Source organism: Plecotus auritus (genome assembly GCF_963455305.1).
Source record: "Plecotus auritus genome assembly, chromosome: X".
NCBI classification, from domain to species: domain Eukaryota; kingdom Metazoa; phylum Chordata; class Mammalia; order Chiroptera; family Vespertilionidae; genus Plecotus; species Plecotus auritus.
In genome coordinates, this window is record NC_137784.1 from 102,649,331 (window position 1) to 102,669,103 (window position 19,773).

General features: G+C 36.3%; 1 protein-coding gene across 1 annotated transcript in view; it reads right to left on the bottom strand.

Moving 5' to 3' along the window:
• THOC2 (THO complex subunit 2) overlaps positions 1-19,773 on the bottom strand; it is a 111,897-nt gene that overhangs the window by 13,799 nt on the left and 78,325 nt on the right. The window contains exons 13-27 of the mRNA XM_080653130.1: positions 19,254-19,350; positions 16,842-16,959; positions 15,629-15,808; positions 14,694-14,858; positions 8,765-9,040; positions 7,583-7,724; positions 6,989-7,146; positions 5,302-5,430; positions 4,812-4,943; positions 4,545-4,729; positions 3,948-4,126; positions 3,601-3,703; positions 3,075-3,505; positions 2,818-2,876; positions 1,249-1,284 (exon numbers count right to left, since the gene is read on the bottom strand). Of these exons, the coding sequence (XP_080509256.1) occupies positions 1,249-1,284; positions 2,818-2,876; positions 3,075-3,505; positions 3,601-3,703; positions 3,948-4,126; positions 4,545-4,729; positions 4,812-4,943; positions 5,302-5,430; positions 6,989-7,146; positions 7,583-7,724; positions 8,765-9,040; positions 14,694-14,858; positions 15,629-15,808; positions 16,842-16,959; positions 19,254-19,350 (2,390 nt within the window). The remainder of the gene's footprint in view (positions 1-1,248; positions 1,285-2,817; positions 2,877-3,074; positions 3,506-3,600; positions 3,704-3,947; positions 4,127-4,544; positions 4,730-4,811; positions 4,944-5,301; positions 5,431-6,988; positions 7,147-7,582; positions 7,725-8,764; positions 9,041-14,693; positions 14,859-15,628; positions 15,809-16,841; positions 16,960-19,253; positions 19,351-19,773) is intronic.

The following is a 19,773-nucleotide window of genomic DNA, read 5'->3' on the forward strand; positions in this document are numbered from 1 at the left end:
TTTTCACAAATGTAAAGAACCATAATCTTCATCATTGATTAGAAAATCCAGTTAACTTTATATAACAGCAGGTTTCAAACTGCTTCAAAATATGTTTCAGGAAATACTCACAAGGCAACATTGTAAAACCATAAATTTAAAGTAGCCCACACAAGCCACTGATGATTAAGACTGACATACATAATCCCAAACTGGTTGTGAAAACCTACTATATTGCAATACATATTTAATGTAGCCAATGAAAAGTTTTACTTTAAAAGAAAGCATTCACAGTACAAGCTGATACTCTTGATTAATACAGTATATTCTAAAAACAATGCTACAATTTCAGGACACAGGCACAATGGCTAATCTAAACTGTTAAAAATTAATGCTTATTTGCCCAATATCCACAGACATTTCATTATAAAGCTATAGATCTAGAAGCAATTACTACTGTCAACTGGCTTTGTTTCAAAATTTCATTTTGTATTGGTCCACCAGTAAAGAATAATCATACTTAGCAGATATATAAGAGGAGGCAAAGTAGAATATAAAAGTAAAGTAGAGTACAAGTTTTATAATAATAAAGACAAAATAACATGAACAATGGACAATTCAACTACAATAATGAAATGAACTCTGTAATAAGATATACAAACTGCGCATTATTTTTAGTAGCAGTACTACTCAAGAAAGTAGAGTAATAGGCAAGAATTAATACTGACATGTAAACACAACCATCAAATTGAGTGTTTCCCCTCCAGGAAAATGATTAGTTTATATTGACCATATTTCTTGATATTATGCTGCAACTACCAAAACGGTAGCTCAGCATAGGCAATATAAATAATTTTATGGATTGAGATGGGCTCAGTTTTTAGAATGGTTATGTGAATGAATCAAATTTATGTTTTGGTCTTTCAGGCTGCCTAAAAAAAGTCAGAAAATCACCTGACAGATTTGTTTTAAGAAATTATATAAGCCTACTCCCCAAAACAAGCCAACAATGTCTTCCCCAAACCTTAATTTCCAGATTTTGAAGCATAAATGGGTAATGCATAACACAGCAAGCAAGGAGAGATTATAGAAATGTTGCCACATTACACACATTTTAGAACAATCTCATTAAAAGGGACCATTGTCATCCATTTTCAGTTTGTGATAGGTATTTTTTAAAGTTATCCTAATAGATCACTGAATTTACTAGGGTAAGGGTAAAGAATTTTTTGGTATTACTTAGGCATGATGATTTTAAAAGACTCAAACCTTTGCTGAAGACTCCTTGAGTTCGATGAGACTGTCCTGTAGAAAATGAATGGAGATGACAGGTGAGCTGGCATAGTTCTCAGAACCCAGAAGAACTTTGGGAAGTATGGCTGTAACCTGGAAATAAACCAGCTACTTCTTGTGAGGATAAATCTCGTGATGTCATTAGTACATGAATATCAACAATAAAAAAAAAAAAGCAAAACCATGTAATGGAATTGTAATGTTTAAAAAACTAAATAAATCATATGTACTCAATGTAACAAATAAAACTCTTTCTCTGCTCAGAATTTAAAAATAAATGTCAATGCCACATTTCCCATTACACTGTAAGTTACAGGTAATGTTAAGAGGCTTAAGAAATCAAATTATTTTTTTCCTACACAAAAAGTTTAAAATAGTGGAGGTCACTGTGGAAGAACAACACTATCGTACATAGTTTTTCTTTAATTGGGAGGTTTCCATTTTTACTTTACTGTGACTCAAACATAATATACACATTTCATATCCTAGCCAGAAAACTCAGTGGCATTATATTAACAAGAAAACAAAATGTATTTTATAAAAGACTGATTTTTTTTTTTGCAATGTGCCTCTGATGGTGAAGCTCATACCTCCCAGAACAAAACAAAACAAAAACAAACAAACAACAACAAAAAAAAAAACAGAAAAAAAAAACAACAAAAAAAAAACAAAAAAGAAAATAAATTACGGTATTCCACCACAGTGCTCTTGATGAAGAATTAGTTAACTTACAGTTTTAAAGTTCAACGTATTGCAAATTCAAAGATTCCATGAAATTAGATGGCTTTAGAATTAAAATTAAATATCGAGCAAGGAATGGCTACCCTGAGTCTTCAAGAAGGCTACACCCACGATTTTGTGCTGCAGTTGAATGCCTGGGGTTTCTCTTTGCTTGGTGGTAGGATTGGATGCCACATCTGCTTTTATGGTAACGCAAGGTTCAACTTGTTGGGAACCCAATGGGTATAAACAAACCTCCAAGGGAAGATACAACAGAAGCTGCATGCTCACTGAATATACACTACAGGAGAACTGATCACCAAGGAGACTTTAAAATGGAACTCCTTTCAAGATTCCTTCTTAGAAGGCACACATCGGTATGATGCTCATCAAGAAGCTTGATGAATTCAGAGGTATCTTGTTTATCCTGTGTCATCCAGGAAGTCTTCAGTGCTATATATTCTTCAATATTTATGCTGAAAAATAGGCTTCATTCTGCTGAAAAGATTCATTTGCTTGTAGCCACCATTGCACTCCAAAAAGACTGCTTAAAGCAGTGAGGCACTTCTGGGTAAAATTTCTCTTGCACTTTTAAACACTATAAAATTAGTGCTCAGTCCTTGAAGTTGTAACATTTTTTGTTACAAAAATACTCAATAGAAAAAAATATCAGTCCACCAATATGTAAAAAATTCATTTTCTAATGCAACATGAAACCTCCAGTGGCTCCAGTGAATACTTGGTATAAGACTTGAAGGAAGTCAGGACACGTATTCCAAACAGGTGAGCCTAATATGGACGCTGCCTTCCTCAGGCTATACTAACCTTTACTGTTGAGGAATGTGATGGAGAAGGATGGGTATCAATTTTGCGGCGTTTTTGTTCTGTTGGGGAAAAAAAATAGTCACAATAAGACATACTTCCACTTTTTTCAAAAACCTCAAAATATGACCAACTTTTAAGGTCATCAAGTATTAACTGCCCCAGTAAAGTTCCTAGATAACTTGCCAAAACAAGGAGACAAACGCAAATATACGTTACAAAGACCAAAGGCAAACAAATATAAAGAAAGGCAAACTTGCCCCTTTCAGGCTCAGTAATATCTGATCGGGGAACAGGTGACTTCAAGGACCCAGAAACTGGAGTTTTTTCTCCTCCTTTTACATTTTCCTTTGATTTCATTTCCTTTGCTATATCTCTTTCTCTGGATGGCTCCTTCTCTCTTTCCTTTTCTTGAGTCGATTTTGATTCTACGTTGGGGACAGTGGTCTTGAATTTCTCATCTTTAGCTTTGTCTTCCTTCTTGAATTTTTCTTTGTCTTTGTCGGACTTAGGTGTTCTTTCCTTCGTCTCTCTTGCTTTTTCATCTTTATTTGGTCGTTCTTCCTTCGGTTTGTCTTTACCATCTTTACCAAGTACCCTGGCCTCTGGAGTAGTAGCTGGAGTCTTTTCTTTTTTCTCTTTTTCTTTCTCTTTCCCTTTTTCTTTGTCATTTTCTTTAACGGTTTTGCTGCTTAAGAATAAAAATGTAAGATTTTTAAGACAAACAGTCATAAAATATATTTCATGTTTTTAATCATTAAGGGTTTCTTACTGACTTGTTCCTACCTGTTAGAGCCACTATTTCCATTGCTTGAATTCCCTTTTGGTGTGGCACTAGAAGCTTTATTAACAGCTTTCACACCACACTGAGATCTCTCCCTTGATTTATCTGAAATAAAGGTAAGATTTTATTTGACAATCCCCTAAATATAAGTAAACTACAATTTCATAGCAAAATGATTAGAGTTTAATTAGAAGAAACAAAGGATTAATTACTCCTTGACAGTTACATACTCTTACCTGGGGAATAAAGAAGTAATTATAAGGCAGCATTTTACGTGGCATGTGATATAAAACATTTCAGTTTGTTGAAACAAACCATATTATTTATAAATTTCTACAAATAAGCATACCATTCTCCTCAGCACCGCTTTCATCAGATTTAGATGCACTTCCTATGGACGATGAAGAAGACCCACCACCAGGCCCATTTTGTACACTGGCAACTGCATTCCTCGGAGGGGGGTCTTTGTGATGAAACTCATTTTCAGGTATCATGTATGATTTTCTACTTTTCAACTGCCCAGAGTAGCTGAAAGTCGCACAAAGTGTTTAAATATACAAATACAAATCAAAAAGTACAAACATGAGGTTTAAAAGAATAAAATTAGCAAGGTAAATAAAAATTTCAATGTAAATTAATCCTTAAACTAAGATGCCTTTTTTTCCCCACTATTGAAGATCTGATAACCCAAGTGATGATAAAATTACATTTCCTCAAAACCAGTACATATTATATGACTTGTGAAACTATCATCCAGTATAGACCGGAAGCTGATAATCAGAAGTGACAACTCTCACCAGCCTGTGGGAACATGATCGCATAATCTCCCATAATTTCCTGAAGTAAAGCAGAAAATAAACTTCAACACTGTAAAACATTTTAAAGTCTTCAGAATCCTTCTGTTATCTAGTCTCATAAAAATCACATTAAAGTATAATTGTGTTACCCCATAGCCAATGCATATAGATCAGGCCTCTTCTCTTTTTCTTCTTGGAAGATTTTATGCACTCTTCTTTCCAAAGCCTGACCCAGATTCAAAACTTTTGGGTACCAAGGAAGTATTTTTGTTAGCACAATCAAGATATTCCTGATGTGAGTATATTCGCCTGTTTCAAGGCAATGTACTGATGCCTACAACAAACATTTTAAGATCATTATAAAAGTGTAAGTATGAAGAGAGAAAAAAACACCTTTGAGAAATACATTTTTTTACCTTGGTTAGTTTGTAATGCCATTTATGTACAACGTGCCGAAAATTTTCATAGTCTAATTGATCAGCTTTATTTCCGCCATCGAATCCAGTTGCCCGTAATATAGTAAGGAATCCTGGATAATTTCCACATTCCTAAGAGGCAAAAATAGGTTGTTACTTTAAAAGAAAAATCTGTCCCCCAAAGTAGCAGAGGCTGAAACGTAAGTAGACTAATGATTCTAGGTGAAAACATAATGTGTATTTGAATGATAGGTAGTTTTCACAGAAAGGCTCAGTTTATTCCATAATATTAATTTGGAATGTTATCAGTTTGAAATAGGATAAAAATATATAGCACTTTTAATAATGGATGAATTATGCTTAAATTTTAAACACTGTTTTACAACTGAATCTTAAACTCAGCTTCCCTTTTAAAACTGAACAACCTAGAGATTTTATTGGAAGTGTCATTATATGAGTGGGTAAAATATAAGCATATTATTAGTCATACCTTTTCATATGTGGCTCTATCACTGTGCCACCTGGTTACAGTCTCTAACATGCAGCAAAGAAATCTCCCATATCGACTAGCTTCATTTTCAGTACAACTTGCAACTGTGTAAATTATGTCAGAGAAAACCTACAGGAAAAAATGTTTGAGAAAAAAAAACAAACTAAAGTCAAAATTAGTTCAAAATATCAAAAGATCGTGTTACAGTAAATCATAATATACCAAACAGGTAAGTTTAGTCAAAGTCTAGCTTCCCTTTTTACATTCACAATCCCAGAGACCTTTAAAGATTTTAGCTTTGGTGAGGAAATAGCACATTCATAAAACAACAACAAAACTTTTATGAAGAAAGCTGATTTACAGTGACAGAAGAAAACAGCTATCATTATTATTACACTAGAGGCCCGGTGCACAAAATTCATGCATGGGATGGGGGGGGTGTCCCTCAGCCCAGCCTGCACCCTCTCCAATCCGGGGATGTCTGACTGCCTCTTGCAATCCGGGACACCACTGGCTCCTAACCGCTCGCCTCCCTGCCTGCCTGATCACCCCTAACCCCTCTGCCTGCCTGCCTGATCACCCCTAACCCCTATGCCTGCCTGCTGGATCGGCCCTAACTCCTCCCCTGCTGGCCTGATCGCCCCTAACTGCCTCTGCCTCGCCCCGCACCCGGGACCCAGGATTTCCTCCTCCAGCTGGTCGCAGGCACCTGGGGCCCAGGCTTTTCTCCCTCTGGCTGGCCGTAGGCACCCAGGACTCAGGCCGGCTTCACTCGGGCCGGCCGCAGCTACAGAGGACCATGGGCAGGAGGCTTCACCCCGGCCACAGCTGCAGGCACCCAGGACCGCGGGGCGGGCGGCTTGTCCCTCTCCCAGGCTGCAGGTGCAGGCGCAGCCACTGGCAACCGGGACCATGGGTCGTGTGGCTTGTCCCTCTCCTGGGCTACAGCCTAGCTGGTCCCCATCCCTCTCTCCCCAGTGTTGAGTACCTGAGCCGTTAAGGCCTGACAGTATGAGGGTGTGACAACCATTTGCATATTAGCTCTTTATTATATAGTATCATAACTTCTTTGACAGAGACTTAGCCATAGATATCACTGGGGTTAGGGGGACAGTAAGCAGAGGCAAGTCTGATAGAAACCAGAAATAGGCAGATGACATGCTATAACATATATTACATTTTAAACCACAAAATGCAATAATTAAGAAAAACACCAGGTGCAAAAACTTGTGAATGTGACCATGCTGAAAAGCATCCCTGCTGTTATATTATGTGCAAAGTTGTAAGCATTTTTGTTGTTTTTGAGGTGTGAAGGTTAAAAATGGAGATGAGTATAGCAAACATATAAACCCAAATGTTGAGTTAATAGATTAACTAGGGGTGCTTTTTATGTATCGGGCATTATTCAAAGTGCTTTTGTGTGTAGTGACTCATTTAATACTCATAACAATCTTATGAAGTAGGTACTATCCCATTTTACAATAAGAAAACTGAGGCACAGAGAAGTTAAAAAACTTGCCAAAGATCATGTAGATAGAAATTAGCAGGGCTAGGATTCAAGTTCAGGCACTTGGCTCTTGAGTTCATGCTTTTAACCACACACACAACAATACCTATATAGATTATAATGTTTAGCTATCTTTGCATGAGACTTTTTTTTAAAAAGGTTGCAATAAAAAGAACTTACTCGATCATAACAAAGAAGTGTGGAAAAATTTGGAGTTTTCTGTTGATGTACCAATTCAACAAAACGGGCACAGTAAACAGCATCAATTGCTGAAAAAATACATCGAGGAAATATACACAGCTGTAGAAATTTTGTGATGGTCTCATTTTTGGTAGATTCTAAAAATAAGGGAAGAATATATTAAGTGGTAAACTTCTTCCTCAAGTGCCTCAAGGACACTAAACATGACAACATATTAACTTTAGTATAGAGAATGCTATACAATCACAAGCTACTTATAGTTAGCAACCAAAGGGTCATGCCTAGAATAAGACTTTCATTTTTACTCTGTGGATACTTTTCTATCTATAATTTCTCCAGAAATAAGATTTTATACAAGAAGTTAAATTATCGTAGTTATAAGCTAATTAATTTTACCAGCAAACTAAATCAATTCCTTCAGTGAACATGTGAAGATGACTCTGCATTAATGAATAACAAAAAAATGGGATAGTGAACAGAGTTGAAATACAAATATAATACACTTCAACACCTCCAGTTATAAAGGTCTGCTTTTGTAATTTAGCAGTAGCAGGAACAATTCCAACAACATACTTGCTAAAAGCCAGTTGTCTTTTTCCAGTTTCAGTCGCTGTAGAACTCGCTGTACATGTTCCATCTGTTTCTTTTCTTCTTCAAGAAGTTTGTCCTGAAGGGCAGTACAGCGCTCCTTCTCTTTTTTCTTTTTATTTGGAGGCTACAAAGTATAAGTTAGATATTTTTCTAACTACAGGCACATTGCCTCCCTTTCTTTTAATTAAAAATTTCAAAGAGATAAATGCTATTTTATATTCATTACTTCCACTGGGGTGTTCAGGCGTCTACTTAGATGTGCTTTCACCTCCATTTAACAAATTCAAGACAAAGTCACCCAGTCTTTGTACACCATCAAAACAGGCTACCTTCCCAACACTGGTACCTTTATTCTGAGGCACAGAGTCATCTTTGACTCTTCCATCTCCTTCATTCCAATATCACAATACATTACAAGTCTTGTGCATTACCACAACCTCCACCTTAGTCTATGCTCTCAGCACTTCACAATGACTTACCCAAAAAGCCACCTGGCTGATCTTCAGCCTACTGCTAGTCCTTTCCCCTATCAAATGCATCCCTCATACCATTGTCATGAATAATTTTTCTAAAGTAGCATTTTTATCGTTAAGTCCCTCCTCAGAAATCTAAAATAACCCTCAATTTTATCAAGTCCTCTTTTCTAATATTCACTACTCTACATAACTGGCCCCATTCAAACTTATCACTGAGCCCATTGGCTACTGTAAACGTGGTCTCCTTAAACTTGGGACTACTTCACACCTTTGCTGGAGCTCTAGGGTAGCCAATTTGCCTTCATTATTTTCAAACCTAATCTATCTTCAAGGCCTATCCAGCTCAAGACTCACCTCTTCAATAAAGCCTTCTCCTAAAGAGTTCTCCTCTTTGGAACTACTATTGCTCTTGCAATTGGAATCACACAGATCATTTTTAAGTTCATTAACATAGACTTCAGTAGAAAAGCAAACTCAAATACGTTTTGAATGATCAAAACTTCCACATACTCACCAAGCCCTCGGCCCCAACCATTGAGAGGTCACCATTAAACCCACTTAGGGCAATATTATATAGCAACAGGACTGTGGCTTTAAGGAACCCGAGCTAACACAATTTCAAAGTACGGGTAATGCTAAATTAATACCATGACGTTATTGTACTTGAGCTACTAGAATAAAAACCTACCATTTCCTGATTGTCATCAATTGCTTTCATCTGGACTTTAAGTTTACTGACTTCCCGTTCATAGCTGGTGTGTGGAACTGCAAGGTCATACATTGTCAATGACCAGAATGTGGCATAGAATTGAGGGCTGATGTCATCCCAGACTTTGGAAACATGTAAGGAGACCACTGCTTCATGGACAGGGGCCATCACCATTTCACATGATGTAATATACTTGTGAACTTTATGTTGCTGTTTACTTCCCTTTTCTGATTTTTTAAGTTCGTCATACTTGGACTGGAAATAAAAAGTAAACACACATACACAACACAATTTATAGCATTGACTTTCACTGTATAAAAACCTATGTTCCCCAAACTGAGCTACCAAGTGAAACAGAGACAGACTCGTAGATAAAGAGCAGGAAGACAGCTCAGAGTGTAGTGGTAGAGGGACTGAGCAAAAAAGAAAAAAAAGGAGAGAGAGAACTCATGGACCTGGACAACAGTGTGGTGACTGCAGAGTTCGGGAAGGGGGTGGGTGGAAGTGGAAGAGGGCATAGAAGGGATAAATAGTGATGGAAAAATAATTAATTTTTTAAATGGAAAAAAAATCTATGTCCCCTTTTCAAATATCAGAAGATGACCAATCAAAACTGTTGTAAGAATTCTAGTTTCTTACCAAAAAGACATTTATTTTAAGATAAATAATTCCTGGAAGCTGTTCCAATCTTTAGTCCTGTATGCTCACTAGCAGCTTTTCAGAAGATTCTTATTAAATCTGACCTGTTGAGTAAGTGAATAAGGTATGTATGGCCCCGGTCCATTCCCCCTAACCTGTTCTCTCTTATTGATGCATCATGTATTAGACATGTAGGGTTTCCACTCCTGCTTTTGAGATATTCAAGTGAACCAAGTAGAAGGTTATAACACTGGTAAAGAGGCAGGATGGAACTACTACAGCCAACAAGGACAGAATGTTTTATAACTACATGTAGTCCTTATCAGCTGTTACAATTTGCCAATTAAGAAGCTAGATCAGCCCTAGCTGGTATAGCTCAGTGGATAGAGACTGAAGGGTCCCAGGTTTGATTCCGGTCAAGGGCTTGATCCCCAGTAGGGGGCGTGCAGGAGATAGCCAATCAAAGATTCTCATCATTGATGTTTCTCTCTCTCTCTCTCTCTCTCTCTCTCTCTCTCTCTCTCTCTCTGTCTCCCTTCCTCTCTGAAATCAGTAAAAATATATTTTTTTTAAAAAGAGAAGAAGAAACTGGATCAGCCCTAGCTGGTTTGGCTCAATGAATATAGTGTCGGACGGCATCTGAAGGGTCCCAGGTTCAATTCCAGCCAAAGGCATGTACCTTGGTTGCAGGCTCGATCCCTGGCCCTGGTCAAAGTTCATGTTGGAGGCAACCAATCAATGTTGTCTCTCTTACAATGTTTCTCTCTGTGTCTCTCCTCCTCCCTTCTACTCTCTCTAAAAATCAATGGAAATATATCCTCAGGTGAAGATTAACAAAAAAAACAACAACAAAAAATAAGCTGGATCAATGCTAAAAAAGGTTATGAGAAAGTCACCATAGGACTACTAAGTAGGTTGACCAACTGTCCAGGTTTGCCAGTAATTTAGGGGTTTCCCAGCATTTGAGACTTTAGTGCTAAAACTGGGAAAGTCCCAGGCAAACCAGGATCAACTGGTCACCCTAATGCCAAACTAATAAAATTTTCTATGAATGGCTATGGTATATTGGAGTTTAAAGTGTGTGGGAACTGACACTAGCTTTTTTGGCTTGGTTGGTTTGTCCTAAGTAGGAGGAGAGCCAGAGGAAGGCCATACTCTTAACTATATGAGAAAAAGAATGTTAGTACAATGGGAAGAACTACATTATTAGTTCACAGAGTGTATGCCAAATGTCAAAAATAAAATAATACCAGGTGAAGCTATTACTACTGTCTCAAGTCCCTCAGTCTCTTTAGGATGACGGAGCCCCCACCCAGAAAATTCTGTTTGGGTTAGGCATCACCCCTGAAGATGAACCTGAGAGGAGATCTAAAACTAGCTTCTTCTTCATGTTAGAAAAGCACTTAATCATTCACAGTTTGTGCTAAACATGAAACCCAGAACTAAAAGGTCAGATTTAAAGGTTAGGCAAAGACTCTTCCTTCCTGAGTGCTGCTTTACCTCAGGCTCACTGGAATTGAAGGCATACCAAGTACTATTTGTTCCAGAGGGTATCTCAAGCAGGCTATGAGAATAGTACAATTAGTCTAGAAGTAGGAAGATTTATCTCATGTTATTCACATTTTACAGAACATGCTGATAACTACTGAGACCACACAGGTGACAAAGTTACAAGGAACATTACTTATGAGAGAGAAGTCCCAATTACATCAGAGACCTGAGAGAACAGTAGCTGAGATAAGAAAGGGTTTTAAAATTTTGAGAGCAGGTCCTAATGATGGTAACTAACATGAATCCCTGTGAGCAGAATGACATCTGTTAAGGTTCTAACAAAACAAGATAAATTCGTGTTCAAACTACCTGCATAAGGTAGCTTAGCTAGCTGGTTTGAGTGAGATCTAGAGTAACTGAGGGGAGCCTTTCAGACCCATGTTACAAGGTGGTTCTCAGCAATTAAAACTCAAATATTAGGTTATAGGTATGAGATGATTATATGATAGCCCCAGTCTCCCCAATCCTCTGGTTCTGAATCTGTTACCTCTATTGCTATGCATCCCCTATTCCCTACCAAGTTAAAAAAAATAGGCTTGATCAGTTACATTGCATATTTACCTAAGATGAACATTTCCTTGTCTAAAGTCAGTTTAAAACCCTCATCAAGCTCATATCTTTAGTAAAATGGAGAGGCACAATAGTTCTACATCTCAAGTCACCTGGGGAACTAGATCTATGGAACAGAACTGATATCCACAGTTATAGCTGTACTTCTAATTATTGGTTTAAAAAAAAGCTCTTGCTGGCCCAATAATTTAAGCAGTGTTTGGTTGGCTGAATTATTCTCATGAAAGCCTGCTAGTAGTCAACTATGGAAGGGACCTAGCAGTCCTCCAATACTCATATTCTCTCATCAAAGGCTCTTCAAGAGAGGCTTTTACTAAAAACATCAAAAGCAAGGATCCCCAGGGAAGGTTGGATATCATCCACTGCAACCAAGGTTGCTGAGGAACTCCCTTTCCAGAGGGTGGCATGTAGGCTCTGTATAGCCACTTCTGTATAGTTCTTTGTTTTCTTCCTCAACCCTGAGGGAAATGATATTGCTTTGTTTAGTTTTGTATCCCTTAAATGACAAAGGCATAATATTTTACACAAGCTACAGAAAAGGCAACTATTGGTATGAATGACCTGCTCCATTTTCTGACCTGGAAAAGTTCAGCCAACTTCAGGTAACCAGGTGTTTCTGTTTGGTAGGCTTCAATATCGCTGATTAGTGTGTTCTCGGTATAGTTACAGTGGTCAGCAAACTCATTAGTCAACAGAGCCAAATATCAACAGTACAACGATTGAAATTTCTTTTGAGAGCCAAATTTTTAAGCTTAAACTTCTTCAAAATAGACTCGCCCAGGCCGTGGTATTTTGTGGAAGAGCCATACTCAAGGGGCCAAAGAGCCGCATGTGGCTCGCGAGCCGCAGTTTGCCAACCACGGGATAGTGCAAGGCAGGTTAGAATTCCTGAGATGAAGAAATTCTCCCTGATCTACTGTGGGGTGGAGCGACACACAAGGCATAATAACTATGCAAAGAGCGTAAGATATTCTGAATTGAGAGATTCTAAAGGACAAGAAAAGCTTAGAAGAAATCAATGGGAGTAAAGGGGACATATGTAACACTTTGAACAATAAAGACTAAATAAATAAATAAATAAGTAAGTAAGTAAGTAAATAAATAAATAAAAGGCCTATTCCTTCTCCCTTATTCCCCTTTCTCCTCTAGAAAGTATAGCAAAGAATAGCTGCATGCTAATAAAGTGATAATTAAACCAATTAACATTTAGTTAGTTGTTAGAGGGAGTTGTGAGACTGTAGCAATTGATATGTAAACACTAAGAGCTAATGGTTGGTTAAATGATCAATTATACACCAAATTTCTCAGTGCCTTTTTTCCATGACTGTACTACATAGCCTTGTATCCCTACTGGGAACAAAGAAGGTATCCTAGCTTAAGAGACAAGTCTAAGATATTTCCCCAAATTTGTAAAGGAAGCTTTGTATAGTACAGACTTAAAACAATAAACAGAAGGGCCAGAATCCAATTTTAACCCAAAATTAAGAATATGCTGGGACTCCAGTCCGAGTGGGAAAGTACCAGATTCCAAACAGAGGACCATGGCCCCGAGGGAAAAGGAAAAATGAATTCCAATTAGAGGTCACTGCTTTGCAGGTAACAGTGGCAGATAGAGAGGTGTATTTATTTTTAGAGAGAATGGTACCTGGAAATGTGTTTGTTTTGTTTTTATTTATTTTTAAATATATTTTATTGATTTTTTTACAGAGAGAAAGAGAGGGATAGAGAGTTAGAAACATCGATGAGAGAGAAACATCAATCAGCTGCCTCCTGCACACTCCCTACTGGGGATGTACCCACAACCAAGGTACATGCCCTTGACCGGAATCAAACCTGGGACCCTTCAGTCCACAGGCCAACGCTTTATCCACTGAGCCAAACTGGTTAGGGCTATTTACAGAGAGGAAGGGAGCCTTCTGAAGCAAACTAGAGCCTTCTGAAGCATGAAGGCTCCTTGTCCTAGTCACTACTGGGATAATCTGCTTCAGAAGGCTCTAGTTTGCTCTTCATGATGTTTTTTGTTTTCAGCTGTTTCATGTAGGTGGAGAGAAATAAAACAACCATAAAAACACCTTTTCTAAAAGTTATACAACAGACACTGTAAGAATTTTTAGAATGTTTGGGAGTAGTTAAGACTTTCTGTCTATATTTCTTTCAAGGCAGTATGCATAATAGCAAGTCAACTATCTAACAGGGATATTGTCATTGAGGAAACAGGACTCTGTATTCAACAGGAGTGTTTCTCAAAATGACATACCACATTCATTAATTTCAGAATCATCTAGTACTTCTTAAAAAACAAACAAATAGCCCTAACCAGTTTGGCTCAGTGGATAAAGCATCGGCCTGTGGACTGAAGGGTCCCAGGTTTGATTCCAGTCAAGGGCATATACCTTGGTTGCGGGCACATCCCCAGTAGGGAGTGTGCAGGAGGCAGCTGATTGATGTTTCTCTCTCATCGATATTTCTCTCTATCCCTCTCCCTTCCTCTCTGTAAAAAAAAAAAAAATCAATAAAATATATTAAAAAATAAAATAAATAAAAACAAAACAAACACATTTCCAGGTACCATTCAAGTTATTAAATTAGAATTGGGGGCCCTGGCCAGTGTGGCTCAGCTGGTTGGAGCATTGTCCCATACCAAAAGGCCTCAGGTTCGATTTCCAGTGAGGACACATATCTCGGTTGTGAGTTTAATCCCCTGGCCCTGGTCAAGGTACATGCAGGAGGCAACCACTCAATGTTTCTCTCTTTCCCGCTCCCTCTTTCTAAAAATCAATGAACATGTCCTTGGGTGAGGTTAAAAACAAAATTAGAACTATGGGACATGGGACTCAGTTTTTAAGATGCTTTGTTGGTGATTCTCATCTACACTAATGTTTGAGAGCTATAGTTCTAGAGGGCCCATAAGACATAAGAAATCAACCTGGACAACTAGTTGCACAGTAACAGTAAAATTACAGAACTAGTAAGACTTACTTTTAAAGGGGACATTTTCATTATACACTGCTCAGAGATGAGTATTAACAAAAGAGTAACTCTCCAAGAGACAATCTATATCTATGTCAAAGTAAAATGCAATTACAAATAAAACAGTTAAAATTATTTGTAATTGTTCGTAAATGACAGCAATGATATTTATACTTACTGAAATATGGTGTGCATACATTGGCCTAGACAGGAAAAATGCTGCATCATGGGGTGTATGAAATTCGTTACAGAGCACATCAATTGAAGGCACTCGCTTTATATAATCTTCTGTGCTTAGATTAGATGCTAAAAACCCACCAAACTGTACCAGGGTATCATGACACTAAATTTAAAAAATAAGACAAAAAAAACCACAAATGTGCTGTCATTTTACAAAAACAACATAAAACATTTTCCAAAATGACTAAGGTGCCATTTAAACAATATTTTGATTAACAAGAATTTAAATTTGACAAATTGAAAGAACTTTAAAGACAATCTACAAACATAATCATATTACAAAAAAGATGCCAAGGTACTGAAAGTATACTAATCTAAGACTTTAAGATCAACGAGTTCTCAAGTTCCAAGTTATTGTTCATCACTTTTAGTAGGAGAATATATTTACTTAAATCACATATAACAATTTTATGTAGACAGAAGTCAATTTACTTGCCCTTAAAAGATGAAAACTTCATTTATAAAATATGTGTGATCCTTTTTCCTTGTAATATAGTGATTGTTAAACACATTTTGTAAGTGAACTATAGATTTGGTGCTTAATATTTATAAGTATATTTTATAAATAAAGATCACATCTACTTTGCTGTGACTGAAATTTCAGAGGTTAGGAAAGATATGAGAGCAAACAACTTAGTTATCTACTTAATTAAAAACCTTATACATATTATTACATCTCCTAGAACCACTGATTAAATATCATAATTTGCACAGATATAGCCCATTTCCAGAATGTCTACTTTACACTTTACATTAGAGCTGTTTCACACTCATATGTGCAAAATTACATTTTTCGAGTTATAGAACATGCTATATTTGCCATTATCGGGATTTTAAAAAATCACCATAAACACAAAAGCCACTTTAACTTGCCTGATCATAGAGCTTTCCCACAAGTTTCAAATGTTTCTCTCCACCTTCTTGAAAGATCACCCCATTCCTCTGCTGAGCCATAAGCAAACAGAGGGGAAGAGCAAGATCATGGTCCAATAGTGCATCCTTTAATCTCTGGGAGGATTTTTTAGTGTTTCTTATCTGGCCAAAATAACCACCCTGCAAAAGAGAAGACATAAATTTACTTTCCCTTTCTTTGAAAATTTATTTTAATGACACTGTTACTAGTTATAGTCACTGACTTAGATAACTGTCAATTGCCTTGAAACTTCTGCCTATTTTCCATTTTCTACTATACAGTCTCTTATAAAAGACTAGTGGCCCAGTGCACGGATTCTTGAACATTGAAAGGAAATTAATTAGAAGAAAGATTCATGCGGTAATTACATTACTGCAAAAAATTACATGTCAAAATAGTATATAATATATAGTATTATAAAATTAAAATACAAAATTAAATTGTCAGTGCGCGTGATATGTACTGGCTGGTCAGTTGGACAGTCAGATGGATGTATGGTTGGTCACTTAGCCATATATATATATATATATATATATATATATATATATATATATATATATATATATATATATATATATAATCTTTATTCAGTGTGGAACAGATTCAACAACAGAGTAACTATGTTCAGATTTATGCCAGTTAGGATATCAAGGACCAAAGAAGATTTGATATTTATTTCCTTTACAGATGTGGTTTACTTCCCTTACAGACACCAGGGTAGCTTGAGGGGAACATATAAATCAAGAAAGTATTCCTTTTTCTTTACTTTGTTCCAGCTTTTTAAAAAGGTTAAAATATGCTCTGGCCAGGTAGTTCAGTTGGTTAGAACGTCGTCCAGAGATACCAAGGTTGAGGGTTTGATCCCTGGTCAGGGCACATACAAGGATCAACCAATGCATGCATAAATAAGTGAATCAACAAATCAATGTTTCTCTCTCTCTTTCTCACTCTCTCCCTTCCTCTCTCTAAAAAAATTAATAAAAACATTTAACTAAAGGTTAAAATAACTAATAATCACAATTTTTAAAAGGAAGGTGTGGACAGTTTTGAGAGGAGAATAAGTATGGCTCTGATGTTTGGTTTATGTACTTACGTACTGTTTGGATTCTTTAACATGAGCATGCATACATTTTGAACTTAAAAAAATCAATAAATAAAAATAGCAACTCTCACCTCAGCTTTTAGTTGCTCTCCACCAGTCATGGCCTCTAGTTGCTCCATTGTCATTTCCTCTGTAATTTCTATTCCTGCCATTTTTTGTACCACTTCTTTCAATATAAGCAGGTCAAAACTATTTAGAAAAAATAAGAAACAACCTATAGTTGAAACTTCAAACAAAAGTGACAATATATGGTAACTGAGAACCCCTAAACTATTTGTATGTAAGTATGAGGAAAAAGGGGTTAAAGCATTTTTTAAGGAAAACTGCATTCCTAGGAACTATACAAAAAACATTTGGGCCATGTAATATGTTTACATTTATTTGAACATTTTACTTGGAAATAATGTCAAATGTACAGATAACATGCAAAGATAAAAACAGTCCAAAGCTTTACCCCAACTTCACCTATTAACATTTTACTCCTATTTGCTTTATCATTTGTGTTTTCTCTCTTTCCCTCCTCTCTCTCTACACACGCACAGACACACATTTTTGAACCATTTCAGAGTTCATTTAGTATGTAACATCATTTAGGGGTACATTTCACCCCTAAAATTCCTAAGACTATATTTCCTAGGAGTGCATTTCCTAAAAATACAGCAATTCTCTTATATAACCACAGCAGTTATCAACTTTAGTAGATCTAACATTGATACAATACTTTAATCTACAGTTCATATTTCATTTTTATCAGCTGAATTTACAGTTCATATTCCATTCTTATTGGTGACCCAATAATGTCCTCCATAGCATTTTTTTAACCCTAGAGTATAGAAAGGCCAATAAATGTTTTTTATGGTATAGAGATATCTCTCTAAATAATAACACACACTTGGAAAGAATGGAGGGATGAAAGGAGGGAGGGATGGAAAAAAGGAAGGGACAGCCCTAGCTGGTTTGGCTCAGTGGATAGAGCGTCAGCCTGCGAACTGAAGGGTCCCGAGTTCAATTCCAGTCAAGGACACATGCCAGGGTTTCAGGCTCGATCCCCAGTGTGGGGGAGGGGGGGCATGTGGGAGGCAGCGGATCAATGATTCTCTCTCATCATTGGTGTTTCTGTTTCTCTCTCCCCTCTCCCTTCCTCTCTGAAATCAATAAAAATATATTTTTTAAAAAAGGAAGGGGACTGAAGTTCCATGTTGTGGTATTTAAGCCTAACACGACAATTTAGTGGCCAGCCTTAAGCACATTTATTATTGTGCCAACAGTTATACATTTTAATTCTTAAAGTTCAGGACTGTCGATGGAAATAATGCCTATGACTTCCAAGACCATCTTTAATTAAGTAATGAAGATAAAGTGAAAACATTCTTTCCCATAAAACAAATGCAGATATTTTCCCAAAGGTAAAGCTAGACATATCCAATACACAGAGTAATAGACAAAGGAACAGTTTTCTAAGATTCTTTGTAAGTGCTTACTCTTTCAATTGGCCTTGTCTTACCTAAACATAGTTTTTGAAAACAAGAGGGCCATCATGCAAATTAGTACGCAAAAAGTCCCAATAAAACATTTTTTCTTTAAACTATCTTTTAATTAGATGGTCACAAAAACTATATTTACAGTACAGAGAACTAAATTATAGATTTTAAAATAACATTATGTTCTCCTAGTCATAGACACTAAAGAGTACAATGCATAGGAATGGCCAATCAGATGAGCATAGCATAAGTGCTATATTCATAACATCCTGAATCTAAATATTTTTTAAATTTTCCCTAAACCAAAATAATAATGTCAAGAATTCCTTAGATAATATTTGTTTGGAACACCAGATAGCTTTACAGATTTTTTTGTTTGCTCTATACCAGAAAGCTTTTGAAAACAATTTTTAGTTCTTTGATTCTAGTCAGTCTACTGCTGACAAGGTTTAATGTACATACTAATTCAAACTCTAAACACTGATATTGGTCCAAAATAAAATAATAAAACTCAGTATTTATAAAGAAAGGAGGGTACTATTCAAAAGGTATGTAAGCTTTATGTCTCTCTAAATTTCAAATTCCAAAAATAATTGTGTTAAAGACACTATATACACCCTCAAAATAAACATGTTCCTACCAAATGCTCAGTGTAAAAGCCAACTGCTGTCCAGCAGCATAATTAATAGTTTTGTCATAAAAGGATTTATAATATATCATATTAACCATTTATTCAAAAGCCAAACAGGTAGTCAAAATGAGTTAGTCTTTTTAGAGTTACATATATAGCCAAATATTAATTTCTTTTGGCAAAAAAGTATTTATAAATTAAATTATAATGTATTTTAATTAAAGAATTCCACCTACATAAGTGAGCAACTATTCTACTTAAGCCTACAATCAACAAATAGTTTTTCAGGATAACAGAAATCTTAATATCCAAATGTCACCAGAAGCACTCTAATTATTGAATTTCATTTACATATAATTTGCTATGAATACCTTTTGCCCGCCTTTAGCTGATTAGCCACATACTGAAGAAGACCAGCAAGATCAATTGGATATTTACGAAAAACTGCACCACAGAAACTAGCCAGACCTATATGAAATTAAAAAAGGGCTTTTTAAAAAACAATTCATAAAACAAAAAGTACAATATTGAATGTCATTTCTTCAACTAACTCAATTTCTAAAACAAAATGAGGTAAGAATAATTGTATTGCTGATGCCACTTAATAGTTTTATAATAGCTAATATTTACTGAGGATACATATGCGAAACACTGTACTAAATAAGCACTTTATGTTAACTATCTCATTTAATTTTTATAATAATCAACTCAGGTTTGATGAAAATTTAGAACACAGATATAATGTATCTTGCTCATGGTCACATAATTGGTATGAGGTAGGGCAGTGATTCAAATGTATATGGCCTGTTTCCAGAACCTGTGGCCATGACAAAATCTTTCAGATTACACAGTAAACTTGAATGGTCAACAAAACACCTGCTCCTCAAATGT